This window comes from Phacochoerus africanus, chromosome 14, assembly GCF_016906955.1.
Source record: "Phacochoerus africanus isolate WHEZ1 chromosome 14, ROS_Pafr_v1, whole genome shotgun sequence".
Taxonomy (NCBI): Eukaryota; Metazoa; Chordata; class Mammalia; order Artiodactyla; family Suidae; genus Phacochoerus; species Phacochoerus africanus.
The window spans coordinates 53,176,953-53,204,032 of record NC_062557.1 but is presented as its reverse complement, the minus strand read 5'-3'; the positions used below and the strand labels follow the sequence as shown (position 1 = coordinate 53,204,032).

Sequence of the window (27,080 nt, the reverse complement as noted above, 5' to 3'; positions counted from 1 at the left end):
CATTTGTTATTGTCTGCGTTTTTGATTATAGTCATTTTAGTGGGTGTGAAGTGGTTTCTCATTATGGCTTTGATTTGCAGTTCCCTCACGGCTAATGATATTGGATAGCTCTTGATTTTTCAATGTTGGAATTCACTCAAATGTATAAAAAGAGACTTCATATCAGCCCTGTACAGATGGAACAAAACAGCTTAGAACAAAAAAAAAAAGGTTCAAGGGCTGGAACGGCCCTTAGGGAATGAGTTTGGACTTGTGACCTAGACTCTGCAAAACAATGGTCTGTGACCTTTTTCTTTGGGGGGGTAAAAGCAGCCTACTCTGTCAGCAAAAATTACTATGGAGAGAGGACAAAGATTTCTCACTCTTGTGTAATGAACTTGTAGACTGGAAAAAAAAAAAAGACATTTTTTCAATCTATATTTTCATAATGCCACCCCAACCCCGCGCCCTCCCCATAAACCATCCCTGTTGCATATTTGTTGAATGAGTCCTTTAGCGATATTTCTATTTTTTAAGATGAGGTGAAGGTATTTGCCAAGGATTAAAGCTCTAGCAAGTGGCAAAGACAGATGCAAAGCCAGGTCTTTATGATCCAAAATCCTATGTTTTTTGGATCAGAATGGCAACAGGCTCTGGGATTGGAGCTACATATGGTGAGAGTGGAGTCAGAAGAGCCGGAATGGCTGGATGGTCAAGGTAGGAGCAGGGGAGAGGCAGGAGTCAAAGAAGCCTCAGGGCTGGTTTCATTACAGACAAAGGGCAGTTGGGAAGAAAGAGGTTTGGGGTGGATGGGTGAAGTGGAAGTGGGAAGAACACAGGTGTGGGACATTCTGCTTTTGCAGTTGCCCATTCATCCAGGTAGGACATTTAGCAGACGGGTGAAAACGTACGGCCCAAGGGCTGGACAGATGCCATGGCTAGACATGCATTTAAGGACAGGCTCTTTATTATTGATTTCTCGTCGGTGCTGACATCTTTGTGATGTTGGATTCTGGTGAGCTTCCCGCCTTCTTCTTCTGATGGTCCACTGAGTTTGTTATAAAATTATGGGAAACCACGGACTTGGTGGCTGTTTGTGTTTGAATGCTCTCTGCATGCAACACTGCATTCAGAAATGACTTTGGTGGCTGGCAAAGCTGAGACTCAGGCTTGAGATGGAGTGTTTGGTCTTCTCTAAAAAGTGTGTCGTTTTTGTTTTGTTTTTGAATTCAGAAGAGGAATACCATTACATGCTATGTACAGTTAACTTGTGCTCATGTCCAGGCTGTGTTAAGAAGGACAGACTTCTTTGTGGAGCCAAGTCACAAGACACCTGGACAAGGGGCAGCTCACTGCACCACTCAGGTGGGGGTGGGAGACCAGATGCACCAGGACAAAGGACAATACAGGGCCTGAGGTGGACTTCCCCAGGAAAGACTCTGCACTCAGCTGCCTTGGAATCTTCTCTGAATTCCACCAACCCCTCCTTATCATTTCCTGCCTTGTTTTGTTTTTCGCTTTATTCATTTTTCAACTGACTGGATATTTCCTAGGCTTAGCCACTTACATCACATCATAAGTATTAAAAGGCACCCATATCTAACAAGAAATAACTGCATCTTGCTGTGAATATTTTCTGAAAAGATTTTAATTTTCAGTTTTTGTAATAAATCACTTTATTCCGGTGACTTAAACTTTATTTATATACAATTATTTAACAGTTGTGTTGCAGTTGACTCGATAGTGCGGCCATTTCATTAACTCTTTATTAACTTTGATTTTTCTGGTTTCCTTTCCTTATTTTGTGTCCTTTGGCGTCCTTTCTTTATTCCTTTAGGAAAAGCTAATAGGCCCTGGGGCATAAGACAGCCCTGCAGAACCTCGTCATAGCCCCTCTCAAGTAGGGCACTCGAATTAATGAACGAACGAACGAATGAGGCGAAGTCCTTTTCCCAAGTCCTCTCTGTCCAAGGCGGGTTCGCTTCTCAATGTTCTGGAATCTCAGCCCAGCCAGGAGGCCGGGTAGGGAGGCCCCTGCGCTCTCAAACTCCAAAACCGCAGCGGCGGAGGAAGCCGTCCGGCACCCGCCGCTCAGCGGGCCCGGGCAGGGTCAGCTCGGGTCCGGGGTCGCGACAGTGGCCGGAGCGCGGACCGCAGCCCGGGCCTCTGCAGGGCCGGTGCGCATGGGCAGAGCTGCACCCCGAGCCCGGCCTCCCCTCCCCCACTGCAGGTGAGCCGCAGAGCCGCGGCCCCCGCCCCCTGCAGCCCCGGGGGTGACGTCAGGCCTCTGGACCGCGCTCCGGCCCCGCCCCTGCAGGCAGCCTCCGGGGGCCCGCGACTCCGCGGTGGAAGCCGGTGCGGCTGCGGGGCACGCCGGCTGCGACAGGCAGAGGAGGCGGCGAGGCGCTCGAGAGGGCTGCCGCGGCGGCCTGACGCCAGAGCGAGGCGCGTCTAGGCGGAACACCGGCTCCTGCCGCCGCACACCTGCCCGGCAGCCCGCACAGCCGAGGCCGCTGCGGGGTCCGCACCCGCTGCCCCGAGGGATCGCTGGGCGCCCAGCCGGCCTCAGCTGTCCATCTCCGACCGAGCCAGCCAATCGCCCGCGATTGCCCCGGCCGCACCTCCCGGAATCTCTGACGGGCGTGCGTCGCAGCCTATGAGATGGGGGCCCCGGCGGCCCGGGCCGGGAGCGGGAGCCAATGAGCAGCATTTCAGGTGGGTGGAGGGAGTGGAGCTCGGGAGAAGGTAGCTTCGTTCGGGTTGCTAACGTCTTCCCTTGGAGATGGGCGCTCAAACCGACCAGTGGGTCTGGGGGCGGTGGTGACGGGCGTGGAGCTGGCCCAATGAGGGTGGGAGTGGGTGGGGCAGCCCAGAGCAGCAGTGCTAAAGGAGCCCGGCGGAGGCAGCGGTGGGTTTGGGACTGAGGCGCCGGATCCGTGGTCGCGGCTGGGGACGTGCGCCGGAGCCACCATCTTCGGCTGAAGGTGAGCTGTGCGGCTGCCCGGGTCCGAGTGCGGCAGCGGGGACTTGCGGACGGCTTGTAGGAGAGGGAAGGATCCCGGGCTGAGGGCCCGGGCCACTCTGGAGGGCAGGGACGAAGCCGGAGCTGGGGAAGATGGAAGGGGCGCTGGGCGGAGGGCTTGTGCTGCGGGGGCGGTAGATTCGTGCGAGGAAGGACCTTGGGGGTGACTAACGGGACCCCAGTGGGTGGAGAGACCCCTGGAGAGTCGGCGAATGAGGTCCTGGAGAGTGAGACCCATGCAGGGATCAAGGCCTGGGTGTGCGGGAGGATGACCCCTGGGGATGGAGCTCTAGAGGTGGGCATGTGCGGACCTGGTACTCGGCGTGCGGGATCCGTGGGACGTGGGGTTGGGGAGACTCGTTGCCCTCGTGGGGGTCCCGGAGGGTCCAGCGAGTATGTGCCTGCCTCCCAGGAGGGGAGGGAGTCCTGGGGCGGGCTGGAAAGCGCCATCCCGTTTGGGGGTGGGGGGTGGGGGCGCCGGACGGGAAGGACCCCTGGAGGGGTTGCTGGGTGGGTGAGGCCGGGTCCGGCACCCCGAGTGCGGAGAGGGGCTCGCCGAGGGCTCGGAAGGCGGGCAGCGCCGGGACCTGGTGGTGGAGGGACCGGAGGGCAGGGTTGCGCACCGCCGGGGAAGCGCGCGGAGGGTGAGGGTCTGAGCTGCCTGCCGCCGGCGTGGGAAGGGTCGGGCTCCGCTGGTCCCGGGGGAGCAGGGAGGGAGGGTGGGGGCGTCTTACCAGGCGCTCCGGGGCCGGCGGGGGCCGGGAGTGGACGCCCGGCCAGGCCCGGGCGGTTTGGGGGGGCGAGGCGGGAAATGTGGCGGGGGCGCGCTGCAGCAGGGCGGCCGGGGGGGAGGGTCAGCCCTCGCCTCGGGATCCCTTTATTGTGTAAGTGATCTGGGCAAGGCTCGCCGCAGAGTCGCTTCCTTGCCTCCTACAGTTGGGGGGGGTCACACCCTGATCCCATAAAATCGGCCTGGAATGGGGTCGGAGGGAAGTTGAAGGCACCGAGTCCCGGCGTCCGCGGGGGCTTTGTGGGCCTGCGGTAGGCGGATGCGGCCCGGGGACCCGGGAGGCCCCCAAGCCCGGCCTGCCTGGGAACTGGGGCCTTAGGAAGGAGGTTGGCGATTCGGCGGGTCTGGGCTCAGCTGGTGAGTTTTGGGTAACGTGGCCTCTGCCTATGACCGTTATCTCTGTTCCTTGGGGCCTCTGCAGCTCCCTTGGAGATCACTGCGGTTGATGCAAGGGGGGTGGGGTGGGGTGGGGTGGGGTAGGGGAAGGCAGGCGGGGTGCATCCAGACTGCACATGAAACAAAGACTGCTGTTTTCGCTGAATAATATAATACTAAATATAATACTTCAGCTTTGCTGAGATTTTGCTTTTTAATATTGAAACTGAGCATTCTTTGAGTCAGGCTTAATTATTCTGGAGAGTATCTCACTCTGGCAAACTTTAATCTATCTATTGTGTTATTTCTTTCATCAATCCGCCCTTATTAAGGACTCTGTTAGTCGCAGTGCTTTTGATGTTTAAGTATGCCCTGGCTGTCAGGGATTCTGGAAAAGTGGCCATTTTATGCATCTCCTCACTTCTGCATCTGAAATTCCGTTCTCCCCCATCCTTATCTGGAGAAAGCATATGGTGTAATTGTGTGCTCTAGCAGCAGCTTTCGCAGCAAAGGGATGTGACCCCAGAGCCTGGCTTTTTATTTGCGCTCCTCAGGGAAATCATGTCAGTGGAGACCCGCTGGAATGGAAGGTGAGATGGAAGAAATTTTGAAGGGCACGTGGTGTGGTGAAAGGATGTAGGCTTCGGCGGCGGAGGGTGGACTTTGTTGTCCTAGAGGAAGAATAGAAATGCTTGGTGTTGGCTCCGTGTTTGAGAAATAGCTAACACAGTGTACAGACATTAACTGAGAGATGGCGTGGGCCATGAATCTCACTGGTGCCCTGTGTGCACTTAGTTTGTGTTTCTGCTCATTTTTGTTTCAACAGAATTTTGATAAATTAACAGACTTGCAGGTCTGTGTAATGTAAGTGACCTCAGTGGTCGCGTTACACAAATTGGGACAATTCTGTATAAGTTTATCTGACTTGGAGAGATGCGCTCTCATGGATATTTTATCCATCCTTCTCGTTTGGCTTTTTCTTTGTAAGATACTCATCAAACTGTTCCCCTGTGTCTGTAACCTATGGTAGGTGCTGGGAGGCAGTGGGGAAGTTGGTGGGGTGGTATTTCATTGAAAGTCAACCATGCCCCCCCCCGGGGGGGAACCCCAGGGATGTAGGGGTGTGTGTGTGTCTGAAACCAATGCAGGGGATGGGGCTTTGGCTCCGTCGGGGGCTAATTCGAGCACAGAGAAATGACTTAACTAGAATTAGGCAGGTATTTGCAGGTGACACCCAGAACCTTCCGATTATGTCTTTTACAGAGAGGTTCCTCTTTATTCCTTTTTTTCCTAATAGAGGTATTTTTTTCTGTAAAATAGACAGCTTTTGCCACATTGTGCTGGTGTGTTCATGGCCTGAGCCTCGGCTTTGGGCGCCGTGATTGATGACTGATGGTGAGGCAGCGCGTGGGGTGCTGCCTGCCTTTAGAATTCCGCCCTCTCACCTTCCATCCTGGTAGCACGTGCTCTGGAGCTGGTCTCCCGGCCCTGTGACCTTGGGCTGGTTCTTGGCTTTCTCGGTGCCTCAGTTCCTCATCCGTAAAATGAAGATATTCATAGCGCCTGTCTGGTGGGGCTGTTTTGCGCATTAAGAGTCGACAAATACATAAACTGCTTAGAATAGCGCCTGGCTGTAAGTCACGACATGCAACGACTGTATTTTGCTGTTTTAAAATTTTTCCTAGTATCCTTTCCTCAAGGCAAAGCATTTGGGAGTGGTTTCCCTGGTAAATACCAACATTATCAAGATTGGGCACCAACAGTACAATGGAATGAAAAAAAAAAATACAACATTTTTGGCAACCCCAAGCCAAGAGTTAAAAGGAACAAAACATCTTCCCTGGCCTCAGGGATTCTCTATCAACTAAATAAGGATTTGAGCACCTACTAGGTGCGGACAGGGACGGTGTGGGGGTCAGGGGATGGAGAATGCCAGAAGAGCAGTACACAATTTTAGCAGAAGGAGGATTGAATTGCCTAGGGTGACCCAAAAAGAATTTCTGAAAGGGTGGCGTTTGGGTCGGGATTTGCAGGCCTGGTGGATTGTTGGTTGTGGAGAGGCTGAAGCTTGTCCTAAGGGTAGAAAGCATTGGTGTCATATCCTGGGTAGGCATGTAGATCCCCTCCCATGGACCAGGGAGGAAGCTCACCACATAGCAAGGACAGGATACCACCCTCACAGTGTTTAGTTAGTTGTAGACAACTCTAGAAAAATAAAAGGTAAAAGCAGCTTGTAATCCCACTACCCAGTGAAGCCCCAAAATATTTGTTTCTTTTTCTTTTTTTGTCCACAAGGAAGCTCCCAGGCCGGTGATCAGACCTGTGCCCCAGCAGTGACAATGCCGGGCCCTTAACTGCTAGGCCACTGGGAAACACCCATTTATTCCTTTTAAAACAAAATAAAGCATATATGTCATTGTCCCCCCCCCTAAAACTCGGGGGCATTTTGTAATTATACTTTTTGTCATTTATTGAGGGTTTTTTTTCCCCTTAGATTAAATTACATGTGTTTCTCCATCTCAAAAAAGTATGTACCAATAAATTTAAAATGTGTTGATTTGATCAAATCAATGTTAAACCCATAATTTCCTGAAAAAAAAAAAAAAGACCTGCCCTCAAAATGACCCGTTAAGTTATTCTAATTTATAGTCACTTGCCAAATCTAAGTGTATTACATGCTCAATGTAAAATTGAAGAAATGTATCTGTGCCTACAGGCAGCAGACAGTTTCCAAAAGTGTTGTATGTTGTATTAATAAGAATGATAAGAGTAACTTGTTAGCATGTTTTGTTCTAGTGGGATATTTTCTCTTTGAAGAGACGGTCCTTCCTAAGCAGCACGTGTGGCCCATATCCATCCAGGCCGTCCTCCCTTCTTCCCCGCAGAAGGGTGGTATGTAGGTTGGGAAGACACAAAACTGGTTCTTAGCCTTATTCGTGCAGAATGGAGAAGTGATGGGCTTTTTTTTTTTTTTTTTTTTGTCTTTTTGCCATTTCTTGGGCCGCTCCCGCGGCATATGGAGGTTCCCAGGCTAGGGGTTGAATTGGAGCTGTAGCCACCGGCCTACGCCAGAGCCACAGCAACGCGGGATCCGAGCCGCGTCTGCAGCCTACACCACAGCTCACGGCAACACCGGATCCTTAACCCACTGAGCAAGGGCAGGGACCGAACCCGCAACCTCATGGTTCCTAGTCGGATTTGTTAACCACTGCGCCACGACGGGAACTCCTTTATTTTTATTTTATTTTTTTGTCTGTGATGGGCTTTTGAAACCATTCTCCAGAAGGTACCTCTGTGTGTGAGTGTTGTCTCTGCTGCCCTCTCCCACCTGGATGCCTGAGGAGGCCACTGCAAATTTAGCTAGAAAGCACTTTAGCAGTTCTGTTGGTAGAAGTCTTTTTTTTTGCTATTTCTTGGGCCGCTCCCGCGCCATATGGAGGCTCCCAGGCTAGGGGTCGAATTAGAGCTGTAGCCGCCGGCCTACACCAGAGCCACAGCAACGCGGGATCCGAGCCATGTCTTCGACCTACACCACAGCTCACGGCAGCGCTGGATCCTTAACCCACTGAGCAAGGCCAGGAATCGAACGCGCAACCTCATGGTTCCTAGTCGGATTCGTTAACCACTGAGTCACGACAGGAACTCCGGGAGAAGTCTTAATGTTGCATGTTTTGTGGTTTTTGGGGCGCGTTTTATGATTTTTTGTTTGATCCAAGTTTATAGTCCCTCAAGGGTTAACGTATTCTTTAAATCTGGTTACATACAAATTTATCTGAAACATTGGTTTTTCAACCCTTTTTTTTAAAACACCTATATACCTGGTAGTAGTAGTGGTTCACCATGGCAAGCAGAGAACTGTGGAGCCGTGGTTCTCAAAGTGGGGTCCCAGGACCGGCAGTGTTGGTGGCACCTGGGACTTGCTAGGAACGCGAATTCTCAGGCTCCAGACCTACTGAATCAGATACTCTGGGAGGGGGACCCGCCAATCTCCCTTTTAAGAACAAGTTCTTTAGATGCTGCCGCTGCTGTCGCCACAGTTCGAGACCCATGCTCCAGGGCATGAGGGCTCCTTTGTATCGTAACCACTAGTGTCTGAAGAATCTCAGCTATTTGATTCTAGTAAATCCTGACGGGGGGTGGGGGGGGGGGCTGAAAGGGCTAGTATCTGCCTTCCACTATCAGTGATCAATCTTTTAGGAAGAAGATAGATCCCTTTTAGAATCCGAAGAAAGTTGTGAGTGTTCTCCTTGGAAAGCAGGTGAGGGAAAAAAAAAAAAAAAAAAACCTGTTCAACATTTTGATAGATTTCAGTGGTCTTGTGAGGCTTGAACTTGAGTCTGCGGACTCGAGGTTAAGAACCTCTTAATACCTTTGGACGACTGTATGATTTTTTCCCTCTCAGCCTCCCCATCCTTTGGAGCAGAGGGAAACGTTGGGAGGCCTTGACGGAGCAAGTCTTTTTACTCACTTGGCCTCTTGGGTTGATTGGGATGAGATTAGGACTGACCTGGAACTTGGAGTGATACCAAAAGGGTTTCATGATGGTATGGGATTCCAGAAAGATACTGTCAGGCAGGAGTGGTGAGTCACATCAGAAAGGTGAGTGACAAACAGAAAGTCCTGCCATTTGATCCAATAAGCCAATCACACAAGTAGATGAACATGTAGCTTAGAGGGCAGGCAGCTTCAGCTGACAGCCCTGGTGAGCCGACGGGCGTGAGTAAGTGCTAAATAAACCACTTAGGTCTTTTGGGTTCATTGGGAAAGTCACAGAAGCAGTGCTGTCCCCAGTGTGGCCTGAGGCTGTGAGGGGTTCCTTTTGCGGGTCAGACGGCATCTGGAAGAGTACGTTGGCCTCCAGGCCCTGCACGCTAAAGGGGGCGGCACCACGTGGAGTCTGTTAGCGGCCCAGACGAGGGGTGGGTGAGGCCTGATGATCCTGCTGAGTGACGGATCGCAGAGGAGGAGCTGGAGGGCGTGGGAGCAGCTGTGGGCCTGGGAGTGGAGACCTGAATGCCACCGGCACATACTTGCAAGGCTGGGTGTTGCAGCCTCACAGTCGAGACCCCGCGGGCCCTGGGGAAGCTCCAGGGGCTGACCTGGCGAAACCGAAAAGAGCACTGATGTTTTAGACCCCATGGTTCATTCTTCCGGCAGCCTCCAGGCCTTTTGGGGGGTTTTTTGGGCTGTGCCCTCGGCGTGAAGACGTTCCCGGGCCAGGGATCCTACCCACGACATAGCAGTGACCTGAGCCACAACAGGGACGATGTGGAATCCGTACCCTCTAGGCCACCAGGGACCTCCACAGCATGCATTTTTGTAGCTGCCTCCTGCGTCCATTGCAGCAGCCCTGCACGGGCCTTGGATTATGAATCTCTGTTTTCTTTCTTCATTTCTCTTTCCCTTCCTAGCGCCCTATTTAATTTGCGGTGAGGGTGAAACAGGAGATGAAGAGAAATTAAAAGAGTCAGACTGGGACTCTGCTTTTTTCCTCCTGCTTGTTTTTCAGCCCTCAGTAACTGAGGGCACCTCTCGAGGGGTCTTCAGACAACCAGAGCCATAATTTGTGGTCACCCCCGAAAATTGACCTTGGACACCTGGTTAGGATAGCCACGGAGAGGAATGCCCCCGCCCCTTAACTCGGAGTTCAGGCTTTCTGTTTAAGGAGTTGTCTTACTTTTCTTAGAAAAGTAAACTTTGTGAATTGTTGGGGGGGGTGGCCACACCCACGCCATTCGGAAGTTCCCAGGCCAGGGATTGAACCTGGGCCCCCCACAGTGAGCAAGCTGATCCTTAGCCACTAGGCCACCAGGGAACTTCCCTGTTGTGTGTTTTTATTTTTTATTTTATTTTATTTTTTTTTGTCTTTTTGCCATTTCTTGGGCCGCTCCTGCGGCATATGGAGGTTCCCAGGCTAGGGGTCGAATCGGAGCTGTAGCCACCGGCCTACGCCGGAGCCATAGCAATGCAGCCTACGTCTGCAACCTACACCACAGCTCTCGGCAACGCTGGATCCTTAACCTGCTGAGCGGGGCCAGGAATCGAACCGGCAAGCTCATGGTTCCTAGTCAGATTCCTTAACCACTGAGCCACGATGGGAATGGGAACTCCCTTGTGTGTTTTTCAACATCTGACTTTGTCCTCCTCCTCTTCTCTTAGGGGCCATCGTGCCTGGATCCTCCTGTTTACAATGGCACAGAGGACCGGACTGGAAGATCCAGAGAGGTATCTCTTTGTGGACAGGGCTGTCATCTACAACCCTGCCACCCAGGCCGACTGGACGGCTAAAAAGCTAGTGTGGATTCCGTCTGAACGCCATGGCTTCGAGGCCGCCAGCATCAAGGAAGAGCGAGGCGATGAAGTGATGGTGGAGTTGGCGGAGAATGGCAAGAAGGCAATGGTCAGCAAGGACGACGTCCAGAAGATGAACCCGCCCAAGTTTTCCAAGGTGGAGGACATGGCCGAGTTGACGTGCTTGAACGAGGCGTCTGTTTTACATAATCTGAAGGATCGTTACTATTCAGGACTTATCTATGTAAGTACGACGTGGTGCCTGGGAATTGATGGAAGTGAGACAGACGGTCCTAGTCAGCGGCCGCTCCCACTCTGCTAAAGACGGGAACTGTCCCTTGCTTACCCAAGTCTTGCTTTGCTCTAAATCTTAACACCTAGTTTTACGTAATCCAATCTGCAATTAAAGGCGCCAGAATGGTCTTTGAGGCTTTGGCGGTGGTGCTCGGCAGCCTACGGTGGAGGGAGCGTGTGGCAGAACGACCCGGGGGTTTGATCACGGTAATGAGAATTGCACTGATGGTAGGATGCAGACAGCCACTTGGCAGGAAATCCGGGCACATCCAGCAGTTGCACGTGGTAGGGCTGCAGGCTTAGCGGTTTCAGGGAAGAACAAGACCGAGGTCATCGGGTACAGGGACGTGGGACAGATGAATGCTGAGGTTTTTCAAGAGGAAACAGTTCAGGGTGAGATTGAGACTCGGGTTGTCCTGTGGTTAGCCATTGACCCAAGTGTACGGACATGGTCCGTGACCATAGAGAAGCTCCTGAAAATAATAAGGGACAGGGTCGAGAGGAAAAGTGCAAGCCAAGGAGTCCCCTTATGGCTCAGCAGGTTAAGCATCATCCCCACTGTGGCTCTGGTTATGGCTGTGACACAGGTTTGATTCTTGACCCAGGAATTTCTGCATGCCGTGGGCTTGACCAAAAAAAAGCGAGCCAGATACCGAAAGACTGAACGAATCTAGAATGCCAAAGGAAGTGGCAGGGGTGGTAGATACAGGTGGCAAGGGTTTATTGAAGAAGACAGTGCAGATAGAAGGTAGATTTAGAATGAAGAGAGGAGTTCCTGTCGTGGCGCAGTGGAAATGAATCCAACTCGGAACCATGAGGTTGCAGGTTCGATCCCTGCCTCGCTCAGTGGGTTAAGGATCCGGCGTTGCCGTGAACTGTGTTGTAGGTCGAAGACTCGGCTTGGATCTGGTGTGGCTGTGGCTGTGGTGTAGGCCGGCAGCTGTAGTTCTGATTGGATCCCTAGCCTGGGAACCTCCACACACAGCGGGTGCGGCCATAAAAAGTAAATAAATAAAGAGATTGTGGCCAGATGATAATGTCTGTGGGCATCTGAGGTTTGAGAGGTGAGTGAGTTTTGGGCAGTTGTGGAGCCGGGCACGGGCACGGGGAAAGGAGCCTGTCCTCCCCTCGATTCCCCACCCTGGCCCTTGGCAGCGGCTGCGGGGGAGGGAGGGAGGCAGAAGGGGAAGGAGGTGGTGGGTAAAAGGGGAGGATGCAGGAAAAGACACTTTCGTTATTTGTAGCCATTCCGTGTGATAATTGTAAGCCTTGGCAAGAATCTTTTATTGAGCTTGATTTTTTTTCTTCCCCCAGCTTAATTCATGGACAGGATGAGTGAATTTCTGAGTTTTTTTTTCAAAGCATGGCCCCACAGTTTTTACAGAAGGAAAATCTGAGTTTTCCTTGAAGTACTAAGGTCACAGCAGAGATGAGGGTTGGGGAGAATCCTATCCTCGGTTTAGTGGGGCGGAGAAAATGTTCCCGGGGGAAGATGCAGTTGGAGCGTTATCCTAGAGAAAAGGATTGCAAGCGTGGGGCCGTGGATGGCCCTGGCTGCTCTGCATTGAGTGACAGGTGTCCTGGGCTTTGGAATTTACCTGGCAGTTGAAATTGATGAGTTGAGGTACCGTGATACAGACACTGTAATAACTTGAGTGGGACCTTTGGGGGATATTGCTATAGATATGAATAAAATTTAAAGAACTTGGGTTCCTAACAGGTTTAGTTATGTTATTGCCTTATATTTTCTTTGGACTTAACCTCCTCAACATCCAACTTGTCAGGTTATTAATTTTCATCTTCTTTCCTAATACAACCTTTTAAAAACTGTAAATGTCTTTTAGGTTACTTTAGTTTGCTTCACACATTTTATTTTATTTTTTATTTATTTATTTATTTTTTGTCTTTTTGCCGTTTCCAGGGCTGCCCCCGAGGCATAGGGAGGTTCCCAGGCTAGGGGTCCAATCGGAGCTGTAGGCGCCAGCCTACGCCAGTGCCACAACAACGCAGGATCCGAGCAGTGTCTGACCTACACCACAGCTCACGGGCAACACTGGATCCTTAACCCACTGAGCGAGGCCAGGGATCGAACCCGCAACCTCATGGTTCCTAGTCGGATTCGTTAACCACTGAGCCACAACGGGAACTCCCTGCTTCATGCATTTTAACATGCAGTATTTTTATTACGGCTTGTAAATGTTTTCTAACTTCCCCTTTTTTTCTCTAACCTGTGGACCATTGAAAAGTATACTTTTCAAATTCCTGAATGTTGATTTTTAAGTTATCGTTTTGTTATTAATTTTTTTTTTTGTCTTTTTGCCATTTCTTGGGGGGCCGCTCCCGCGGCATATGGAGGTTTCCAGGCTAGGGGTCCAATCGGAGCTGTAGCCACCGGCCTACTAAAGAGCCACAGCAACACGGGATCCGAGCCACATCTGCGACCTACACCACAGCTCACGGCAATGCCGGATCCTTAACCTACTGAGCAAGGGCAGGGGTCGAACCCGCAAGCTTATGGTTCCTAGTCGGATTCGTTAACCACTGCACCACGACAGGAACTCCCTGTTATTGATTTTTAAATTAACTGCATCTTAGTCAAAGAATATAGTGCATAAAATATCATTCCCTGTTTTTGTTGAGATCTGCTTTTTTTTTCTTTTTTTGTTTTTGCCTTTTAGGGCCACACTTGTGCAGCATATGGAGGTTCCCAGGCTAGAGGTCCAATCGGAGCTATAGCTGCCAGCCTACGCCACAGTCATAGCAACTCGGGATCTGAGCCGTGTCTTCGGGCCACCAGATCCTTAACCCACTGAGCAAGGCCAGGGATTGAACCCACAACCTCATAGTTCCTGGTCGGGTTCATTTCCGCTGTGCCACAACAGGAACTCCTGTTGAGACCTGCTTTGTGTAGCATATTGTCAACTTTCATGAGTATTTATAAACAAGGCGTATTCTGTTATTGTTGGGTGTGGAGTTGTATGTGGCCATTAGACTAAGCTGTTTGGCTTTTGTTTTTTTTAAAATAGAAGTATATTTGACTTACAGTGACAGTGTTGTGTGAATTTCTGCTGTATAGCTGAGTGGTTCAGTTGTGCATGTATATATATTCTTTTTATATTCTTTTCCATTATGGGTGCCTGTGCTCTATGGTACGATTTTGTTGTTTATCTATTTTATATGTAATAGTCTGCATCTGCTAACTCCAAACTCCCAGTCCATTGGTCCCTGCATGCCCCTAGACTAAGCTTTTTAACTGTGTTTAAACTTAGCTAATTTTTGTATTCTTGGCCTATTGATTATTGAGAAGTATCTTCCAATCTCCCAGTATTTTGTAAACTAAGTATGCATTCCTTAAACATATAGTTTAGTTAAAAAGACCAAACAAATTAAAAAATAATAAAACGGGGAGTTCCTGTCGTGGCTCAGCAGAAACAAATCTGACGAGCATCCATGAGGAGGCAGGTTTGATCCCTGGCCTTGCTCAGTGAATTAAGGATCTGGCATTGCTGTGAGCTGCGGTGTAGGTCACAGACGCAGCTCTGATCTTGTGTTGCTGTGGTGTAGGCCGGCGGCTATAGCTCTAATTAGACCTCTAGCTTGGGAACCTCCAGATGCCACGGGTGCGGCCCTTAAAAGACAAAAATAAATAAATCATACAGTTTAGGAGTTCCCTAGTGGCCTAGTGGTTAAGGACTCGGCATTGTCACTGCTGTGGCTCGGGTCACTGTTGTTTGGCAAATGTTCAACCCCTGGCCCAGGAGCTTCCATATGCTGTGGGCATGGCTAAAAGTATGCGCGTGCGTGTGTGTGTGTGTGTGTGTGTGTGTGTGTGTGTGTCACACACACACACATATAGGTATATATATACACACATAGTTTTTCCTGTTGATGAATTTTTATGTGAATGAATCTCATGCACCTTTCTGCGTCAGTGTTTCTGCTCAGCATTAGATTTGTAAGATTCCCCCGTAGTACTTTGTGTCAGTGTCATCCAGTCGTTCTCAAAGGGCGCTCTGCAGGCTCCTAGGGTTTCCTGGGATCCTTGAGGTCAAAACTATTGTCGTGATTCTTGATGCCTTTATTTGCCTTTTCACTGTTGACGTTGGTACTGACGATGCAAAAGCAATGATGAGGAAAACTGCTACCACCTTGTCACGGGTAAAGGCAATGACCCCGAAGGGTCCTGCTGGTCATTCTAATCCAGTTTCACTCAAGAACGTCCTTGATAAAGTCGGAGAAATGAGGGATTTCATTAAACCTCAGCTCTTGAGAACGCATCATTTCATATTCCGTGTGACGAGCTGCTAAGTATGCACAAAGCCCTCGGCTGCATTCTGGACTGTGATAGCTGCTGTGGAGAAAAACACGTGTATAGCTGTTGAAGTTGCAAACCAGCCTTGCTATTTTTTTTTTAATAGAATACCATTTTTATTCGATAGAATGGCTGATAGATAAGCGATGGTTCATTCACCCTGGCATATTTGGCAGACCATTTGCTTGAAAATGGACAGAGTGGGCCTGTCCTTTCAAAGAAAACTCTTGAATGTATTTGTTGACAGCGATAAAATTTGAGTTTTCACGTGGAACTGAGAATCTGTATCTGCCACTGTGAACCTGACGCCTTGCCAGTACTTACAACCTTTCTGAAGTGATAAGATGGCATATTAATGTGTGGGTTTGTGGTTTTTTTAATGTCATGTAGTGCGAAACGTCCTCATTTGGAAAACTTGCATAATTGATTGAAGCACAGTTTTCCAAATGCTGTGTACATGATGTGACAAAGTCACTCCTGGGTAAACGAAGCTTAGCCAATGGATTTGATGTATGTGACAGTATGAAACATTCATTAACAGGTTGTCAGCTGCTGCCTTGCATCTCATCTTTAAGAAATTCTCACATGTCAGAGTTCCCATCACGGCGCAGTGGTTAACGAATCCGACTAGGAACCATGAGGTTGCGGGTTCGATCCCTGCCCTTGCTCAGTGGGTTAAGGATCCAGCGTTGCCATGAGCTGTGGTGTAGGTCGCAGACGCAGCTTGGATCCTGTGTTGCTGTGGCTGTGACGTAGGCTGGCAGCTACAGCTCTGATTAGACCCCTAGCCTGGGAACCTCCATATGCCATGGGAGCGGCCCTAGAAAAGGCAAAAAGACAAAAAAAAAAAAAAGAAATTCTCACTTGTCGAGTTTTGGTGTAGTATCAAAGAGGAATATCTATAATTACATGGAATGGCTATTAAGCTCTTCCTCCCTTTTGCAACTAAATGTCAGTGTGAGGCTGATTTTCTTCCTGTACTCCTGTCAAAACCATGTCACAATGGACTGAATGCAGAATCAGATACGAACATGGAGCTGCTTTCTATTTCTATAAAACAGTACCACTCTTCCTCACTTTTATTTTGGAAAACAAGAGGTTATTTTTCATGAGAAATGTTATTTACGTTAACACATACTGTTGTTTTATTTATTTTGGCCGTGTCCATGGCATGCAGAAGTTCCCAGGCCAGGGATCGAACCCATGCCACAGCAGTATCCAGAGCCAGGACAGTGACAACTCCAGATCCTTAACCCACTGAACCACAACACAGGAACTCCCTGTATTGTGTTTTGTTGTTGTTGTTGTTGTTGTGTTTTGGTTTTTGTTTTTTACGGCAGCATCCGCAGTACATGGACATTCACAGGCCAGGGGTCCAATCGGAGCTGCAGCTGCCGGCCTACACCACAGCCACAGCAACGCCAGATCTAAGCCACGTCTGCAGCCTACACCACAGCTCACAACAACACGGGATCCTTAACCCACTGAGCAAGGCCAGGGATCCAACCCACATCCTCATGGATACTTGTCAAATTCATCTCCACTGCGCCACGATGGGAACGCCCTCCCTGTATTGTTCTTTTTCAATGAATAAAAACACATTTTAAGAACTCAGTTTATTCATATATGTATGTATATACATATGCTTCTATAAAAATGTATAAAACAAAAGATCTTTGGGATCTTTACCGGTTTCTGAGGGTGGTAAAGGGGCCCAAACTGTGCAAGTTTGAGTATGTCATTCATTTTTGCAGAGTGTGATATTCCACTGCGAGATTTTTTGACCCACTTTATTTATTCACTCAGCTGGTTTTGGATCTCTGCCCCCCATCCTCCCTCCACCCCGGTTCAGGGCTCTTGAAACATTGCTTCAGGGAACAGCTCTGGATGTGGCCTGATGCATAGAAGCGTGGTTTTCTGAAGGTGTAAGGTGTGTAACTGGGAGCAGGACTTTTGGGGGAGACGGGACGTGTATATCTTTAACTCGTATCTTCAGCTTTTCCACATAACGCCGAAATCAGATTCCAGCAGGAAACCAAAGATGCTCTAACTAGCTATTTTACAGATTTAATAAGGGGATGCTTTACAAACATGTGAAAACAAATACAGAAATGGTGCCGGATCCTGCCCTGGGGATGCCCGGGGGCCCTGGATCCACCTTGATCTTTAAAGGAATCTGGAAGAAATGATCTCCCTCAGCTGGGAGGGCAGAGCCCTGTAGGGAGGGCTTCCTTTAGAGGGCAGCCGACAGCTGGCGGGGAGGGCCCTGGGGAGTAAACCTCCTGACCCCATCTCCCCCCACCCTCAGGCTCCTGCTGCCCAACCCAGGGTGAAGCCAGCACGGGCACTGGATGAGCCGTTCCCCAGGGGCAGCCTCAGTTCCGTTTGGAGTTGAGTTTTGCCTGTGGTATAAGGTGGAGGCAAGATTGATCCCCCGCCCCCACCCCCATGGCTACTCGGTTGACCCAGTGCCAGGTACTGAGACATAGCCCTGTGCCCCCTTTGTCATCAATCAGGGGCTGTTCACTGTGCCCCGACGCCCTGTTTCCTGGGTCTGTGTGCCCATCCTTGGGCTAATGGCACATTGTCTGAATTATTACAGCTTCATTTTTGTTCTTTAGGGTTGTTTTGGTTGTTAGGCTCTTTGCATTTCAATATAATTTTAGAACCCGCTTGTCAGTTTTTCATACACACGCATTTTGATTGCATTTTTGTTGATTCTGTAACTCAGTTTGGAGGAGAAATGAGATCTTCACAGTATCTAATCTTCCAGATCATGAGTAGACCCAATTACTCTTAATTTTTCTCAATATTTTTAGGGGTTTTTTTTTTTTTGGTAGAGGCTGTGTACATCTTTTGTTAGATTTATTTTTTATACTTTTTTTGTTGGATTTATTTTTAGGTATTTGATTTTTTCATTTTTAATTTTTTTAAATTTTTTGTCTTTCTGCCATTTCTTGGGCCGCACCCTCGGCATATGGAGGTTCCCAGGCTAGGGGTCGAATCGGAGCTGTAGCCACCGGCCTACACCAGAGCCACAGCAACTCGGGATCCAAGCCGCATCTGCAACCTACACCACAGCTCACGGCAACGCCGGATCCTTAACCCACGGATTGAGGCCAGGGATCGAACCCGCAACTTCATGGTTCCTAGTCGGATTCGTTAACCACTGAGCCACAGTGGGAACTCCGGTATTTTATTTTTTAAATGCTATTTAAGTGGTGTTTTCAGTGTTGCATGTAAATTGTTAACCATTATGTAGAAATACAGTTGCCATGTTTTTTACAATTAATTTCTGTATATTGACTTTATAGTCACCAACCTTACTAAGTTTATTTATTGATTATAATAGTTTAGCCAAAGATTCTTTGGGATATGGTAGTGAACACATCATGTCGTCTGCGAATAATAGTTTTATTTTTTTCCCTTCCAATTCTTACACATTGCTTTATTGCATTATTTGGAAAGTTCGGTAAATGTCTGTTGAATAATAGTGGTGATTGGAGGCATCTTGGTATCATTCCTGATGTCAGAGAGAAAGCTTTCAGCCTTTCACTATTAAGAATGATTTTTTTTTTTTTTTGGAGTTCCCTTGTGGTTTAGTGGGTTAAGGATCTGGCGTTGCCACTGCTGTGGCTTGAGTTGCTGCTGTGGCATGGTTCCATCCCTGGCCTGGGATCTTTCACGGGTGCAGCCAGAGGGGGAAAAAAAAGCAATTTGTTTTGAATATCCTTTTTTCAGATTCAGGGAAATTTCCTTCTAGCCCTAGTTTTTATCCTGCATGGATGAATTTTTAAAAATCTCAATTGCATGTTATCAAATGTCTTTCCAGCATCTGATCAGATGATAGTGTGATTTTCTGATTATCTTGTTATTGTGGTGAATTTTATATATATATATATATACTCTAAAAATAGAGTATATATATATATATATACTCTATATATAATATATAGTAGAGTATATATATATATATATATATATATATATATATACTCTATTTTTAGAGTTAAACTAACCTTGCAAAGACCAAGTATTTATATATTTATGGGTTGCTAGATTCTGTTGGCTAATATTTTGTTTTGAATTTTTGCATCTATATTCACGAAGGAAATGGACTTAAAATTTTCCTTTCTTATAATGGCCCTGCCGTCAAGACTGTGTTGGCTTTTATGAAATGAATCAGGAAATATTTCATCTTTGTATTTCCTCTGGAAGAGTTTGGATAGGATTGATGTTATTTCTTTTTAAAATAATGATTCCATTTTCTTTGTGGGGCAGTTTTTCTTTCACAGAGAATTTTTCAGCTTAAAAATTTTTGGTATCAGTTTTGATAATTGAGTTTTTCCCTAGGACATTGTCTATTTCATCTAAATTTTCAAATTTGGAGTTCCCTTCACGGCTCAGTGGTTAATGAACCTGACTAGCAACCATGAGGACATGGGTTCGATCCCTGGCCTTGCTCAGTGGGTTAAGGATCCAGCGTTGCCGTGAGCTGTGGTGTAGGTCACAGATGTGGCTCAGATCCCACATTGCTATGGCTGTGGTGTAGGCCGGCAGCTGTAGTTCTCATTCACCCCTAGCCTGAGAACCTCCGTATGTCGCAGGTGCAGCCCTAAAAAATAAAAATAAAATTCAAATGTCTTGGCATAGTGTTCATAGTAGCCCCTTTTGTCCTATAGGCTTTGTATTGATGGTCCCTCTCATTCCTAATACTGATAATCTGTTCTACCTTTTTAAAAATGAGTCTCATCAGAGATGTATCCATTTTACTAATCTATTTTCTGTCTTTTAATTACCTAAACATATTGTCCAAGATAATAATACAAGGCGATAAAAATAAATTCACAGGGGACCCATGTGTTATCTTGGATTTTAGTTGTAGCTATCTCCTTATGTGCCGACTACTGTATATCAGAAACTGTGAAGGTGATCTGAGGCTCTGGGTGACAATAAGCTCGTTGTAGGGTTTCGCTCTGCGCGGGCAGTTAGACTAAGGGGGTCTGGGGAGTTCCTGCTGTGGCTCAGAAGGTTAAGGACCCAACATTGTCTCTGCGAGGGTGTGGTTTCCATCCCTGGCCTCTCTCGGTGGGTTAGGGCTCTGGCGGTGGCCGTGAGCTATGGTGTAGGTCACAGATGCGGCTTGAATCTGGTTTGCTGTGGCTGTGGTGTAGTCTGGCAGCCATAGCTCTGATTCGACCCCTGACGGGGGGACTTCCATATGCCACAGGTCTGGCCTTAAAAAGAAAAATTAAGGGAAAAAAAAAAAAAGAAAATAGGAGTTCCCGTTGTGGCTCAGTGGTTAATGAATCCAAGTAGGAAGCATGACGGGTTCGATCCCTGGCTTCGGGTTCGACCCCTGGCCTTGCTCAGTGGGTTAAGGATCTGGTGTTGCCGTGAGCTGGGGTGTGTAGGTCGTAGACGCAGCTCAGATCTGGCGTTGCTGTGGCTGTGGTGTAAACTGGCAGCCACAGCTCCGATTAGACCCCTAGCCTGGGAACCTCCATATGCCGTGGGTGCGGCCCTAGAAAAGACAGAAAGATAAAAGAAAAAGAAAATAATAAATTAAACAATCAAAATAGACTAGGAGGGTCTGGCACATGTAAATCAGTCAGGGATTGACATGCTTCCCATCTGGGATACTCTAAACTCTCAAGGAGTAGCAGTTGGGGGCCCAGCTGAAAGCCTGGGTGTTGACCCTCCTTGGTGGCTTTGCATGATGTTGGCAGCTCTGCTCTGCTGCTTGTTTTCTCAGCAACAGTTCTGGGGACTTGTAACTGTTACCTGTCTAAAAAGAATATAGGAGTTTCCACTGTGGCTCAGTAGTAATGAACCTGATTAATATCCATGAGGATGTGGGTTTGATCCCTGGCCTTGCTCAGTGGGTGAAGGATCTTTGGTATCTGTAGGTCTCTGATTCAACCCCTGGCCCAGGAACTTCTCCAAGCTGTGGGCTCGACCAAAAAAAAAAAAGAGTCCATGTTATATGACATTCTGTTGCAGGCATCAATCAATCTGTTTCTTTCTTCCTTTTTCTTTCTTTCTTTCTTTTTTTTTTTTTGCTTTTTAGAGCCACATCTGCAGCATCTGGAAGTTCCCAGGCTGGGGGTCTAACCGGAGCTACAGCTGCCAGCCTACACCACAGCCACAGCAGTGCCAGATCCAAGCCGAGTCTGCAACCTACACCACAGCTCATGGCCACGCCGGATCGTTAACCCACTGAGCGAGGCCAGGGATCAAACCCGCAACCTCATGGTTCCTAGTCGGATTGTTTCCGCTGCTCCCCGACGGGAACTCCCAATCTCTTTCTTAAAGTTTTCTATTAGCTATTTTGTGGAGAATGTCCACAGGTCATTTCTCTCTCTGAATATTCTGGATCATGAACTTTTTCATATTACATGTCGTTTTTTTAAACACACATATAAGCTTTATCTAGGTGTAGTGTTTGCAAATAATGTGAGTGAATTATTCTCTCTCCTCTTCCTTTCCTTGGGGACGGAGGTCTGATTTCTTCTGAGAGCTGCAGGTGGGGTGTGGGTTTGCATGATGCTTCCGGTCCGGTCCCCTGTTCTGGAATAGGTCACAGTGGCATAGGTCACAGTTGCTAACAGGGGACCGTCACGTCCGCTCTGTCACATCGACGTCTGTACCCGCCTCCACTTTCAGGTTCTGCAGACCTTCAAAGCTGTGAATGTATGTGCATATTCCTTCTTTCTTTCTTTCTTTCTTTCTTTCTTTCTTTCTTTCTTTCTTTCTTTCTTTCTTTCTTTCTTTCTTTCTTTCCTTCTTTCCTTCTTTCCTTCTTTCCTTCTTTCCTTCTTTCTTCTTTCCTTCCTTCCTTCCTTCCTCCTTCTTCCTTCCTTCCTTCCTTCCTTCTCCACATCCACGGCATATGGACGTTCCCAGGCTAGGGGTGAAATCAGAGTTGCAGCTGCCAGCCTACACCACAGCCACAGCCACACCAGATCCAGGCCGCCTCTGTGACCTGCACCCCAGCTCACGGCAACACCAGATCCTAAACCCACCGAGTGAGACCAAGGATCGAACCTGCAATCTTATGGTACCTAGTCAGATTCGTTTCCTCCGCGCCACGACGGGAACGCCATATCCTGAAAACTGAGGCCTGACCCTGAAAGAGGAATAAAATACTGGACAGGAGATGGGCATTCCTGGCACAGTGATCAGCTTATAAAGAAGCACAGAGGCATAAAGCAGCATAGGGTGTTTGAAAAATTGCAAGTTTTTTGTTTTTGGCTACGCCCATGGCATATGGAAGTTCCTATGCCAGGCATCGAGTCTGTGCCACAGCAGCAACCCGAGCTGCTGCAATGACAATGCCAGATCCTTAAGCCACTGCATCATGAGCACACTCCAAAATTGCAGGTTTTTAATTCTTATATGCCTTCCTTAGGTTAAAGTATCTAAACACGTCACTTAGTGTCTTTAAAGCCTTTGCACATTTATTCTTCAGGCCTCTACAGTTCTTCAAACTGTTGTCATGGCTTTAGGATTCCAGTATTTCCAAGCGGTCGCTAGGCAGTCATCAACACTCCGCAGTCACACTGTGTTAAAAGGGGATTCCTTACGTTTCCCCGTAAGTCACATGAGTTTTCCTCTCCATCTGTACCTTCTCCAGCCCCTAAAGTTTGACGTTGACGCCTCGGGCGTCCTCTCCACCACGGCTCGGCTGGGATGCCTTTTCTCTGTGCAGAGTTGCCGGGGCTGTGGCGTTTCCAGCCCACGCTCTCCAGGACCTACCCCTGCTCCGTCTCTGTCCTGCCTTTTCTCTACTGCAGGCCCGTTCCTGTGCCAGGACCACATTGGCGCCGTCTCCACCCCCTGCTTCTCACCTCTTGCCTCGTCAATTGCTTTTCCATATGGCTGCCAGACTTCCACTTTTTCCAGAAATGCCTCTTTCATTCCATCACTCGTCTGTCTTGAACCCCTGATACCCAGTCACCTAGAGAGGACAGAATCTAAATGCTTCCATTTGCCTGTCTGGGCTCTTATCTCATACTTTGCACAGAACAAGCTACTGTCAGCAAGACTGGTGTCCACTCACCGTGGATATACCCTGCCACCAAGTTTCAGTCTTGCTGTTTTTCTCTTGGCCACACGCATGGCATGCTCCCAGGCTAGAGATCGAACCTGTGCCACAACAGTAACAAGGCCAGGTCCTTAACCTGCTGAGCCACCAGGGAACTCCCATTCTTACTATTTTAATAGGAATTCCTTTATCCCTCCTTTTGACCTAATAGTCTTGAAAGAGAACATCAAAGTCTATCTAGGTCTGGACTTTGCTACTAGTTTTACAGTTTCTGACAAGATGGCCGTGACCTTCAGTTCCCCAGGGTTTGTCCCTTCTGCTCCAGGGTTTCCCTACTGCTTATAACACCTGTTCATCTTTCTCTTTTTGTACCACCCTCTTTTTAGTGCCTGAGATTGTGTCTTGTTTGTTTAGTGTGTCCTGGCTGTTTTCATCCCTAGAGTGTATGTTTCTTTTTTTCTTTCTTGTCTTTTTGCCATTTCTTGGGCCGCTCCTGTGACATATGGAGGTTCCCAGGCTAGGGGTCGAAGCGGAGCTGTAGCCGCCGGCCTACGCCAGAGCCACAGCAATGCGGGATCCGAGCCGCGTCTGCAACCTACACCACAGCTCACGGCAACGCCGGATCGTTCACCCACTGAGCAAGGGCAGGGACCGAACCCGAAACCTCATGGTTCCTGGTCGGATTCATTAACCACTGCACCACAACGAGAACTCTTTTTTTTTTTTTTTTTTTTTTTTTTTTAGGGCCGCACCTGCAGCATATGGAGGTTCCCAGGCTAGGGGTTGAATCGGAACTACAGCTGCCGGCCTGCACCACAGCCACAACAATGCAGGATCGAGCCACGTCTGTGACCTACACTACAGCTCACGGCAATGCCGGATCCTTAACCCACTGAGCGAGGCCAGGGATCGAACCCACAACCTCATGGTTGCCAGTTGTATTGGCATCCGCTGCACCATGGTGGGAACTCCCCTAGAGTGTATGTTTCGTGAAGGTGCCGTAATATCTTGTGTGTGTAGTCAATCAAAGACTTGATGATGATGTTTAATTCCAACTTGAGGCTGCCAGAGGAATTGCCAGCACATCACCCTCCTCGCATGTGACTTAAGGAAGACAAAAGCGACCCAGCACTGGTTCAGCGATCAGTTACGCAGGAGCCCAACATTTGAGCTCATTTTCGAGATAGTTAGAAGTTTAGTTCTTTAAGCACTCGGGTTTCGTGTTTTCCACTTAAACCTCTATTACTGCTCCTCTTTGGCAAGCATAGAATACCGATGGTTATTCAACCTTGTTTTTTGATGACTTACTCATATTTGTGAGACTTACTCATCTTTGTAACCCTAGTCCTCAGAAAAGTACCCAACACATGGTGGAGACACATGTTCGGATGACATCTGATCACAAATGTCCTGGTGATGATGTGACCGTGCTGGACGTGCTTCGGGATGTTACACTGAATTTGCATATTTTAACTCGGAGGTTTTAGGTTTCCTTTCCTTTCTTTTTCTTTTCGCCAATCTGTGTTTGTCTCTTACAGAAGGACGTGAGGTGCAGAATTTGCAGCCTCACAATCTGTAGCCTTAGGTCATTTTCGAAGAAAAAAGTGGAGGTTGTGTCTATGACAGTTCAGTTGAGATGTATAGTTATGATTTGGCAGATTTCCTATGTATAAATTCAACTCAGTAAAAAAATTATAATGTTGAGATTGCCTCTTCTGAGTTTTCTCACCCTTAGTAACGTCTCTGGTTTTAGTGTCTCTCGTTGCCGTCTTGTCCTGTGGGTGGCAGAGAGAGGCTGGGCTGGCTAGACAAGGGACTGGGTTGGTAGAAGGTGCCAGGCCGCTGGGGTGGGAGGCCTGAGAGCCAGCCCCGCTCCGGGAGGTGTGATGCTCAATGGCAGGAAAGCCACGGCTGCAGCCCCGGTGCTCAGCGAGGGAGGGGCAGGTGATTGCTGTGGCCTCGGCCAAACAGGGCCGGCGTCCATGTGGTCAGGGCGGACGTCAGGCAAAGGCCCAAATCAGTGAGCTCAGGGCAGAGTCCTTGCTTTGCCTTTGTCTCCTTCCCAGCCCTAATCTAGGTAGGAAGTGCATCCCACGCCTGAGCCTCCTTTGGGAGGGAAGCAAAGATAAAAGGGAACAGCCAGAGAAGTGCTTCTGATGACTTAAACTCTGACTGACGTAAACTTTTGGGGGGCTGCCTTTCCCCTCTCAGCATCAACTGCGGTGTTCAGAATAGAATGGTCTCGAGAGCGCCTCCTGGTGGCCGCTGCCAAGGCCGCAGCTTTTCCGAACACAGCTGTTGCCTGTGGACCAGGGCATCTGGCAGCCATCCTGACCACTCTTGTTTTTCCTTAGTTCCCAGAGTCAGTTCTCAGAAATCGTTCTGTGTGAATTCAAAAACCTCCAGAGGCAACGTGCTCATAGCATTGATTCCAAGCACTGATTACCCTCCTCACCAGGAAAGTTTGTGTCTTCCAGACGAGCGGCTCTTAAAAAACGATGGAGGGCCCCCCGAAAGAGCTTTTGTTTATGTGGGTTCTCTTGCATGAGGTTGACTGCGTTCAGAAGTGGAAATAAAATGGTAACATAGTTGTCAGTTCTTTAAAAAATACACCTACAACAGGTTGACATAAATTATGTTTGTGAAAAAAGCTGTATGTTCCAAAGCAAAAAAATTTACAAGCGTAAAAAAGATCTAACCGTGGGGAAAAAATGGCTTTAATAATCACCTTTTCAGGTGACTGTGGTCATTTTTCTTTGCTACGTACGGTACCCAGACGTGAACAGTGGTATTTTCTGAAAGATGAGTTGCAATCTGGAGTCTGAAACTGCATTAATGGACTTCTCATACCTTGTACACTCGTGAGAGAATGAGTGCGAAGAGGCCAATGGCATTTTGTTTGAACGACGACCTCGTGAAGCCATGAGGCATGTGTTATTGTTTCCATTTGACAGATGAGGGAATTGACTCTAGCAGAGTCCTACTTAATAAGCTATCCGTGGAAGAATGACTTGTGGTTTGGAATTGCCCATTATGGGCTAGATTTAATTTTAGAGATAGATTAATTGTGCAAATGATCAAGTTCCCCTGTTCAAATTACGGTGTGGTTTGTCTCTTGATTGGACCCTGTTCTGCTGTGTGTCGTTTGATTTTGTTTGTTTGTTTTTTAACCCTGTATTGTGTTTTTCTCTCTTCTAGACTTATTCTGGACTCTTCTGTGTAGTCATAAATCCTTACAAGAATCTCCCAATTTACTCTGAGAATATTATTGAAATGTACAGAGGGAAGAAACGCCACGAGATGCCTCCCCACATCTATGCTATATCTGAATCTGCTTACAGATGCATGCTGCAAGGTAACTGCAAATGTCAGAATACTAAATACTCAGACTTTCTTAAATGTAATTTTTTTTTAAATGTCTCAATGTTTTTTCTGCAGAGGGCTTTAAGTTTTGGGGTTTTTTTTTTAAGATTAAAAAGTAATAGATGTTTATTATGGAAGAATTATGAATTCTTTAGACTGGACAATGTAGCCATTTTCTGTAGACAGCTGGTAAGTATGTTTATTGCTTCATAAATACTTCATGTTAATTTTTACGTTAAAAAGCATCTAGTTTTCTGTTTATAGCACTGAGAACTATGGTCACTTGTGATGAAGCATGACGATGTGAGAAAAAAGAATGTATACATGTATGTGTAACTGGGTCACCTTGCTGTGCAGCAGAAAATTGACAGCACTGTAAATCTGCTATAATGAAAAAAATAAAAATCATTATTTAAAAAAGAAGGAAAAAAATAAAATTAATCATAAAAAAAGCATCTAGTTTTGGGAGTTCGCACTGCAGCACAACGGGATTGGCAGTGTCTTGGGAGATGAGATGAGGTTCAATCCCTGGCCCCGGCACAGTGGGTTAAAGATCTGGCATTGTCACTGCAGTGGCCTGGGTTGCTGCTGTGGTGTGGGTTTGATC

General features: G+C 48.0%; 1 protein-coding gene across 2 annotated transcripts in view; it reads left to right on the top strand.

Moving 5' to 3' along the window:
* The first annotated feature begins 2,675 nt into the window (after positions 1 to 2,675).
* The window catches only part of MYH10 (myosin heavy chain 10), a 138,439-nt gene continuing 114,034 nt past the window's right edge, over positions 2,676 to 27,080 (top strand). Inside the window, exons 1-3 of one of the 2 annotated variants that reach the window (XM_047758522.1) lie at positions 2,676 to 2,694; positions 10,326 to 10,701; positions 26,309 to 26,465. In XM_047758522.1, coding sequence (XP_047614478.1) covers positions 10,357 to 10,701; positions 26,309 to 26,465 — 502 coding nt within the window. In that variant the 5' untranslated portion in view covers positions 2,676 to 2,694; positions 10,326 to 10,356. Of the gene's footprint in view, positions 2,695 to 2,855; positions 2,964 to 10,325; positions 10,702 to 26,308; positions 26,466 to 27,080 lie in introns of those variants that run through there. The other variant, XM_047758523.1, reaches the window with a different exon arrangement.